The 11,012-nt window shown below is 26.9% G+C and overlaps 1 protein-coding gene across 1 annotated transcript; it reads right to left on the reverse strand.

Moving 5' to 3' along the window:
• Positions 1-1,030: 1,030 nt before the first annotated feature.
• LOC132939542 (uncharacterized) lies at positions 1,031-10,734 on the reverse strand. The gene is made up of 7 exons (XM_061006768.1): positions 10,410-10,734; positions 3,539-3,706; positions 2,424-2,668; positions 2,266-2,356; positions 2,031-2,150; positions 1,481-1,948; positions 1,031-1,398 (listed from the first exon to the last, which is right to left on the reverse strand). Exons 1-7 carry the CDS (start codon positions 10,732-10,734, stop codon positions 1,196-1,198), a joined length of 1,620 nt encoding a protein of 539 aa, XP_060862751.1. The 3' UTR covers positions 1,031-1,195.
• Between the last annotated feature and the right edge of the window lie 278 nt (positions 10,735-11,012).

Raw genomic sequence — 11,012 nt, forward strand, 5'->3', positions numbered from 1 at the left:
TGCCTACGCATGCGGCGGTGTCAAATTTTGATGTTGACACACTTTTTAGCTTCGTTGGCCAACCTAATTATTTACTTATTCGTTGAAACATATTTCTACATAAATATTCTATAATGTATAATATATTATATTATAATTTACAGTTGTGATGGCTGTCTACAGTATACGACAGGCTGTATTCCTCCATCGGAGGAAGCTGTAGGCAGCAGGGACCAGAGCGGACAGACGGTCTTATAGTCTACTACGTCAAGTATTAAAATTCACATATTAAATTTTGTTTACCCAAGTATTGTAATATATTTGTATACTGTATAGTTTAAAACCAATGCTATGATATAAGTTTTTTTCAACAATAGGTATATTATATATTAAGAACAATCTGTATAAATGTGTATATAGGTGTCTGCTGATCTAAAAACACGAAAAAAAATTAACCTTAAAGCTATAAACTAGTTTAAAGTTATCAACCTATATTATTTTAATCTTATAAAATATTGCTTTAGGCAACTACCGTTTTAGGTGACCTATACTAGGACTACCTACCATGTTAGACTTACGATAAAAGGAATTTTACGAGAGACTAGATAGAGGCTTCTTCGTTTATTATTTTTATGTAATTTAAGTTAAATAATTTTCAGCCACAGCTATCTATCCTAAAAAAAGTATGTCTACTAGCTATAGGTACCTATAATGGTGGGTTTTCCGATTTCCTTAACAACACAACCATTATGTAAGCTATTAAAATAAATAGACTAACATATTTTAATTTTTAAGTAATATAAATTAGACAAAAGACAATCAAAATATGGCTATTACGAAGCACTTTAGGTGATACTGAAGAGTGAAGGTTAGATGATTTTGAAAAACCTCTAAGATTTGTTTAACATATATATTTTAGATGAAAAAAGCAATCTACGATTTCAGTATTTGATTCCATATCAACATAATATATTTTTTTACCAATTTTTACTATTTCTTTATAATCAATAATAATAACAACATATTGCTTACAAGCGTCATTAAATAAATCTTTATTTTATTAAAAATAAATGTAAAATATAAAACCAGAAATTAAAATATATACGTACGAAAGTTAATAGACAAAAAAGTTTTAAATAGTTAGATTATTTAAAGTTATTGGAAAACAGTTGATTTTTTTGTTGAAAAGGCAGCCAATAAAATGTAATATTTATTCTTATAAATTAGATATCAATCCAATATTTCTAGACCCTTCATTATTCGTCTCAACAGAAGTCTGGTCTTTCACATCTGTTTGTTTCTTGATAAGCGACTTTATAAAGTAAAACGAGTGCTTAACAAGGAAAAGTATAACACCTATTGCAACAAGGTATCCAATAACATAGATGGCATCATATACGTAAGACAATCCCGCGATCTCTATACAAACAGGAATTATTAAAAGTTAATATCAAAATATGTAAAAAAAATATTATGTTAAACTGATTTTTTAAAAACTCACTGTTTAGTTTCAGGTTTTCTAAAAGATTAGTTGACTCAGTTGGTATTGCCGGTACAACGCTATAGTTGCTTAATGAAAATGCGTTGGTTTTTAAAGTTTGATTATGTTGTAAAGGTATTACAGAGTTTTCAAAATTTTGATGAATTATATCAGTCAAATTTGTATCGGAAAAAGTGGATATATTTTTATTTAAATGATCGACAATTTTTGGTGAACGGCGAGTTATTAAACCTTTTGATGTTGGATTCAATGTGAGACTAATCTCGGTTGAATTAGAGGAGGTTTGGTGCACTAATACCCTAGAATTAAAAACTAAAGTAAGCTTGCCAATTGTTATTGTATTGTTATCCCTATTTTTTGGAATTGATGAATTTAACGTTTTATTTTTTTCTGAAGTCGTCATCATGGTTGGTGTGATAGTAGTTGAAGTAGATAAATATAGTCTAGATATATCGTCTATTGGTTTGACTGTAAATTAACGAATTTTACTTTATAAATTATAAAATATATACTATACCTAATAAAAACACGAATAAAACGCAATACTCACTATACGGACATTTTATTTGTATATCTGGGCAGCAGTTATTATTATTATGACATGACCAATCACACGAACAACCAACACCGTCTGATATTTTTCCGCAATTGTCATGACAACTGTCGAGCTCTGTAAACAGTCAAAATATATGTCACGTTATAATATTATTATTGTATGAGGCAAACTTAAAGTTAAATCTTATATAAAATAAATATAAATTATTTTCATGTTTATTTACCATTACCTTCATCATACGGTCGTTGAGTACAACTATTATCCTCTGTAATTATCAAATTATCAATAGCTGCTTTACAACTACTACCTTCAATTACGATCTACCAAATAAAATAAATAAAATGTAACCTAAGATTTTAAAACAATTTGAATATGGAATATACTCACTTTATTAGGCACGTTAAATCGATATAACCCAATTATAGCTCTTCCTTCCCCTCCGTGAGTTTGCCAGTGAGGTATGCCTCCGAGAATTACTTTTAGTGTAGGACGACTGCGTGAATCGCCTGGCGTTACTTTATACGAAAATTTTAAACACCTTTGTTTAGTTGCAACTGGAAGAAGTGATGGTGATAACAATTGTCCGATGGTAGTGGATCCATAATCTCTCGTGTCCAAGGATATATAATAATCTGATATAGAAAATAACCTTCTATGTAGTTCAAACTTCAAATTAATAATCTTAGAGCCATGACGTGCTAAATTTCTAAATCTAATCTTCCCGGCAATGCATATTTTAATATTTATTGTTTAAGGACGTATACTTCTTTTTTAATTGCTGCAGAAACCATTCTAATTTAACGATTACAATGAGGTTTCAAGTTTTGTTTTTTGTGTTTCGGTTTAATTTTAAATCATTATTAATATACCTATTACCTACATAATATATTATATGTATTAATACATATTTTAACTATAGTTTACTAGTGCAACAAACAACATAAGTACACATTTAAAATGACACTTTACTTTTATATGTTATACCTACATTATGAAACATTTTTATTACATAGCTAGTATAAATATTTTCAACATTTTCTATCTTTATAAATATCAAATATAATTAGTATATTATTCCATATCAAAATAAATATAATATATTATTTAAATTGATCTTTAATTTTTAAATATTATACTCACATTTTCTCTTTATTAACAATCAATTTTTTTTTTTTTTTAATTGATCTTGAGCCCGGCAGCTGAGGCCATTAGCTATTTTTAGTTTTACTGTAGGTTATTAAGTCGGTAGGGGGAGGAACACGTGTGTGTAACAATCAATTATAAATAACGTTGGCCACAATTTGAAATTTAAAAAATATAGGAAAGTAGAAATGAATGTCAAATGTCAATTTATATACATTTACTTGGTAGTATTCATAAAAACTTTAAAAAACGCAAAAAATGATTCTATGTAAACCCAATTATGACGTATAGAGAGAGGATTCAGCATATAATATTCAAAAGCGTTTTACCTTTTAAAATTGAAATGTATCATTATTTACTTGTAAAATATTGAGAAGAACCAGGTGTTACATGACTTCTGTTACTATTTGGCAGAACTGAAATTTTATCGGCCAACCACTCAATTTCATTATGTATATAATTTCTCCACCCACAAAACCTTTCTTCCGGTGATTCGAAGTCACAAGGTATATGCATTGGATCATATTCTATAAAAAAATATATTCGTTTCAGCTGTTAAAATTATGAAATATTATGGGATAGTACTAATTATTAAATTTTCAATTGGCTTAAAACTTAAAAGTTGCTATATTAAAAATATATTTAGAGGCTAAAACTAAATTTAAATCCTTTTAAGTTTTAACTATTAATTTCAATCTTAATATCCTAAAAAAAATAAAATACGGACCATAATCCATAAGGTCATACGTCACTTCTAAATTATCTCCTTGATCAATCTCAATTAATGAATACTGATATATTTTCATAATTTAAATCAGACTATTGGAAGTAGCTTAATTTATCTTTCTCTTTTAACTGTTACATAATATGTATAGGTAGGTATAATATTATGTTATACATTTTTTCAGTTTGAGTATTATAATTTTTATTTTTGGGTAAATATACTTGATAAATTAATAAAAATTCCTCATTAGTTGTTCTTAAAATCTTACCACGTTTCAAAAATATCAAAAATTCATTGTCACATTTTTTTATAAGCGTTTAAAGTTCAATTTATTAAGAAATTCATCAAAATCACAGACAATTTGCAAAATATTTGCTAGTTAAAAATGAACAACATTTTATATAAAAACACCTAAGACTTGAAAAATTGATACAAGAATACTAATAAATTTATTTACTTGAAATTAAAAATTTAAAACTTAGTATTGCGTAATTAAAAACATTTTATAAACTATTGAAGTTCAAATTTTAACAAAAATTGATAATGGATATTCAAACATATTATTATATAAGTAGGTAATAACATTTTATATTATATTATATATTATATTTTTGATATTTACTCATTATTAAAAAAGATTGATCACAGAAAACTAGAAACTTTAAACATTCCAGCATTACATAATATGAACTATCATTTTCTATATTCAATGAAATTTTAAATAAATCTTATGCTATTTATGGGCATTTAGAGCTGTTGAACTTTTTACATTTTTGTTTTTAAAGCATTGGTGAAAAGTTTTAGGATCGGTCAAAAAGCTTAAAAAATTGATACAAGGTCTCACATAAGTTTTTTTTATAGTAATTTAAAAATATTAAAGTATAATTAAGCACCATTTTTTTATAAGTGTTTGAAGTTAAAATGTTGACAACATTTGCGAACAATTTCAAATTATTTTGCAGTTAAAATGTATAAAATGTTTAATTATATAGTTATGTCTTAATAATTTAATACAAAGTTCCTCACAAGTAATTATTACTTAAACTCAAAAATAATTTTGTTGTAGTTCAGAACTATTATTCGTGTGAAAGTTTTACATTATATATTATTATATTTTACTATTTTAATATACACTTTGACGTTTTCAAAAGTACTACGTATATAGTCTATACTTATACTTACCTATATACTATTATAAATTATTACAATTGATACCTAATGGCTAATATATAACAAATTCATGTTTTCGTTAAAAACTAATTGAACCTACCATATTACTAATAGGTAGTTAAATAAATTACAAACGTAGCATTACAGTGCCACAATAACCAGGTGTGTTGCGTGTGTTAAACACACGGGCCCAGAGCACCAACCCATGATGGAATGTTCAGAATTGTTTTTCGTGTGCAATGATTTATCATTGAATTCAAATTTAACACATCAATTATAATGAATTATTCAGCTAGTTAGTGGTTTTACAATGATTTTATTTTTTTATCCTGTAAAAAAAATGTCTACTAGAAGGAGTGTTTCGATTTCAACATATTATAGTACCTTATCATTTAGCAAAGAATAAAATTTAAAAATTACCAAATTCCCACTAGGTATATTATATAGGTACAATTATTTTATCCTGCATTTCTATACATAAATATACTAGCTGATCCCGTGCACTTCGTTGCCCGTTAAATGTACCAACTCTATATGACTCAAACTTTATTCAATTCGTTATTTAATATTTGATGTATGGTGTTCAAAATGTATCTTAACTTTTCTATTGCCCGGAATAAAAATTCTAGTTCGCAGCAGTATATTATCAGGTAGGTAATCTAGATCGCGAACCCCGTGCTGTTTTACGTAAGTGTATGATTTAACTCTAAAGTATCAAAGTTATAGGCCAAGTTTGTCATTTTTACTTAATTCCACCTACCGTGGATTAATATAAGATCCTAACCTAACCTAACCGTACTAAAATCCAATGAATAAAAAAACCAAATTTAACCCTTTTTAATTTAGTCCATCTTCTTCCCACAGGTCTAATCTACCCAAAAACATTTATATATATATAATATACATATTGACAAAAAATAATAATACAAATCAACAAACATGCCTGATTAACCAATAGCAACCAATATATAATACACTATTATTATTTTAATCTGCAACAATAAACTACATTTTTTATTATTTAGTTCATTTTTTCTGGACAGATGGCGCCAGTATTGTATTTTTGACATCCAGATTTTCTACTTTTCCGGTAGATTTTCCTAAAATTGTCTTTCATAAAAACCTTCTCCGTGATATACTCTTTCGTTTAAAAAAAAATCAAGAAGATGTGAAAAGTAGTTCCAGAGTTTAGCCCGTAAGGAGATTTTCATTTCACATGAAGTACAAATACATAAAAAACTACATTTAATTACCAATTTTTACACTGATCCTCCGCTCAGAAACGTTTTTTATCGAATGCAATTATTGCATTTAAATCGAATACTGTAATAATACGCACTATCCTGCTCGAGGACCGAAGGAATGATGGACAAACTTCCAACACCGCTGTCATACTCCACCCCACTGCACTTATTTCCTTTTTACATTTATATTTATGAGAGTAAAAATTCTTTCTAAGTCAAAGCTTGAGAATGTAATACATGGTTCCTCATAGGTAACTAAGGTAAGTATTATTTTTACAGTACCTACTACCTACCTAACTCAAATATATCGAAACCTTTAGTCATAATTTTTTTTATAGGCAATTGTGAAATTGGATATCTAAACAAAAAATAACAATTTTAGTTAATTTGTTATAATTTAAAAAAGTAAACTAATAATTACATTTTAAAAATATTTATATAAATTCTCAATATTAAGATGTTATTAATATGTTATATTGTGAACCTATTCACGGCATTCTACGATAAGTCGTTATCTACTTATAAGTGAATAACAATAATATAGCTGATATATATATATATACCAATGATATGTTTTTGGTAAAAATTAATTCATCATTCAACCTCCTACCATACAAGTGCGCCCGTAGGATAAAATCCCACCCGGGGCAAGGTATAAAAATTACGTACAATCTAATAATAGTGATATTGATATTAGTAAGTACACGCAGTTAAAAATTCCCTGGGAGGCGGCAATGGCCCCTCCCCTCCCTCAATGGGCGCCCTTGCTAAAATATTATAATAATAGTAATATACTAATATAAGTACAATATTATGCAAAAGTGTATATATTTATTTGTTAACAAATGTTAAATAATGCGTACCAAGTTAAGTTTGGCACGCAAATAAAAAACAATTAATATTTAATATTATATCTAATTTTTCATCAAAATAGATACATACATACCTACACATTTATTACAATAATAACTAACAAAATTTAATTTTTATATTGTTCTTAATTAATATATAGAGTACTCTTAAATCACTACAATTCTATATTATATAGTACGTCATATTATAATTTATAATGTATACTTTATTGTAATTATCAATATTAATTTAGACAAAAATATAGTAAATAATAAATCAATTTGTCAAAATTTTAACATAAAAGATCATTCAAAATTACACATTGACAGTTTAAGCTTAAAATGTAAAATAAATCTAAATTAATATTTTAATACCTAATATTGTATAATTATAAAAGATAACTAGGCAGTATAAGCAATTCAATTTATTAGAACAAACTTAATATATATTATATCCAATATCTTAAAAACTATAAAGTACCTAACCTAATCGAATAAATTTACTTTGTTATTAATATAACAGATTATATAAATCTAAAATAGCTATTGCTTCATCTTTAACCAATTTATGGAAACTATTGATGCCTATTATATTGCCCTTCCTTAATAAGTTTTATCAATATATCAAAGTAACGAGTAGTTAGCTATATATTATTAATAATTATTAATGAATTACCAATGTTCCCAGAAAATCAGAACCTATTCATCATTGAAAAATAGATAAACTTAAATAACATATTATTAAGAAAAATTAAAATTAAATTATAAGTGCGTGCATCTTTGAACGACAATTTTATTTCAGTTTGATTTACATGGACTATTTTCGTTTAACAAAACCAACTTTAATCCTTATGTTGTAAGTATTAGTATTATAGTGAATTATTGACTTATTATCATATTTTGAACATTATCTGTGTTCGTACATTAGCTTTTTTACGATACATACATTTTAAAGCAAGATATGAGCATTTTTAAATTGTACTATTTTACTCACTCAAAACTCATAAGTCATAACTAAAAGTTGAAATATTGTAAAAAGCAACACAGATACTGTTCTTAACTTTAAGTTTGACGGGTCAATTCACTCTAATACCTACTAAACCTAACAACATAACGTTGGTTGATGGTTCAGTTGAACGCAAATTGTATACGTTTTGTATGTGTCAGTGAGAGGAAATAAACAGTGCGTGGACATCATCTTATATATATATAATAATATAATATATATATTATATATATCTTATACCATATTATATAATATATACCTAGGCTGTAAAAAGTATTTTATACTATTCAAGAGAAGGTACCTATTTTCAATAAAAACCGTAAAAATCTGTAGCCGTAGTTTCGATGATGTTTTTTTTTTCAATTTAGAAAAAAACATTAATAGTAAACACAAATGTTGAGTACCACTGAAACTCCTCAATATACTGTACCTATAGGTGTAATATAAATAGGTAATAAGTACAAGGTATATTATCATCACAATATATATTAAAGAATTGTATAGTAGTCGTATATATTTTGGTTTGTAAAAAGTGCATTTGAATTTTTAGAAGATTCGATTTACATATAAAGTTAATATAGTTATAAGTCTTAACCAAGCAGTGAATCTATACTAATATGTAAATACGTAGTATAGTATAATTATATTAACGGATAAAGTCGCATCATAGTCACTTAACACTTTTGCTATTTGTCATATAAATTAAATACCTATGTTAAATATATTTTAGTATCCAAATAATCAAGATGTCAGAGGTATAATGCACCTACTGAAAATAATCACTACATGGTTGAGTTTTTTAGATTTATTTTTAGGTGAGTCGATTGTCTTACACAAAAACGTTAATATTTTTATCAGAACCGTTTATTCATAGTTGTTGTTTGATACTTGTCGTGTAAATTAAAATTTTTAGTATATTTCATTATTTCAGTATACCTATTCAAATAATATAAAATATGTCAGAGGTATAATATGTACTGAAAATAATGACTTTATAGTTAAGTTAGTTTATAGCATATTCTATGTCATAATTGTCGTATATGTAATATAGTCAATATAGATATATAGTTTTGAAAACCTCGAGAGTTAATGGTTACGTTTGTGATTCATTGCCTCGTCTCATCCATCATCCCTCATTCGTAAACAATAAATGTGACATATGTGTGAAAATGAACGGTGTGAATCGTGTAAACTTTGAAAAAATGAGTTGTTTAAAAAGGTACACATCTAAAAAAAATGTGTTCGTAATATACGAATAAACAGTAATCCTTGATCATTTTCTATAACACTTCAATGTACAAAATATTATTTCTTATTTCTTAATTAATAATATTATAGTGATCTGTCACAGATCATCTGTGTTAATTGTTATAATTCTGTTTAATATTATTATTTATTTTTATATGCATACAAATTAACAACACTTTAACAATAAAAGTTCTTTTTTTAAAAAAAGAGTTATTTTGTGCGCAATATTTATGTTTAATAAGTTATTACTTATTATTAATAACTATGGAGGATGCTTTTTTTTCTATTTGAACCGACAGCTTAGAAGGGTCTGTTTGCACAATACTACTCTTCTGCTGCCATCATCGTTTATTGATGAATAACATTTTAATCACAAAGGAGGAGGCTTTTTTTAGATTTGTTTAACATGCAAAAAAATGATTTTTCTTGTGGGTAGTAAAAAAAAGAAAGTACACACTTATATAATAATATTATACACCCTGTTATTGTAAAAACAATATAGGTAACTGTTTGTAATCATAAAATAATACAAATTTGTTTACACTTTCTTATATTCAAAGTGGCTTTATGTATTTACAGATAGGTACGTGGTTGGGAGCTACAACATTTCAGAGTAAACCAGCTTAAGAAATTTAAAAATAAAATAAATTGATCCCTAAATATTAAATAAATAGTCGCAAAAATTCAAAACCTGCGTCGCCCTATTATAGCTGAACATGACCTTATGATGAGATCGAGGGTCAATTTGAAGAAAACCATTTTAATATTTTACATAAGTGACATAAGCAAGACCGACTTTAAGGGGGCCCACGCATGTCAATAACTAACGATGTGTTATGGCAGAACTGCAAAGGGCCTTACAATGATATTTGGCTTCGGGACTAACAAATCCTAAGAGTGCACCTGAACATAAGGCTCTATATGATTTATCGTTGTATAATGCGTTAGTATAATAGTTAATAAATATTAAATATACACAGGACTTACTAGCACATATCGGAAATTCACTATCCCATTTTCCTCCAACACAAGTCATCGTCTCATTGCCATTTACCAGAACGTACTGTTGAAAACAGGTTATTTTGGCCATGGTTACAACACCGCGTACTAATAGTAATCTCGCCCGGCCATTGATGGGTCGAATCTGCTGACATCGATGTTTAGGTAGAGAACACTCGCATTCAAACACTAGAAATACAACAAAAAAAAAACCCCAGATACTGTAATGATATATTATCCAATATTCAGAAAAACGATGCTCCCTGGAGTAAAGTTTACTATAGAGTACTAAGGTACTAACATTTTTGAACATTTATTGAATTGAGTAGAAATGCAACTATAGCTAAAAGCTTTGAAAATAATATCGAGGTATTATACCCCCAAAGTCACAAATTAAGAAAGGCTGAATACAAATTTGATATATATCTTGAACGTAGACATAGATACAATAGATATAAATGTTTTATAAGTCTATGATGGTCTTACACACAAAAATATAGACTATATTTAGTAAGAACCTCTTCTCCATATTTAATTCATTATGATTAGTGATTATTACTAGGGCTCGAATTTGTATGTAATTTAATATAA

Source organism: Metopolophium dirhodum, chromosome 2 (assembly GCF_019925205.1).
Source record: "Metopolophium dirhodum isolate CAU chromosome 2, ASM1992520v1, whole genome shotgun sequence".
NCBI classification, from domain to species: domain Eukaryota; kingdom Metazoa; phylum Arthropoda; class Insecta; order Hemiptera; family Aphididae; genus Metopolophium; species Metopolophium dirhodum.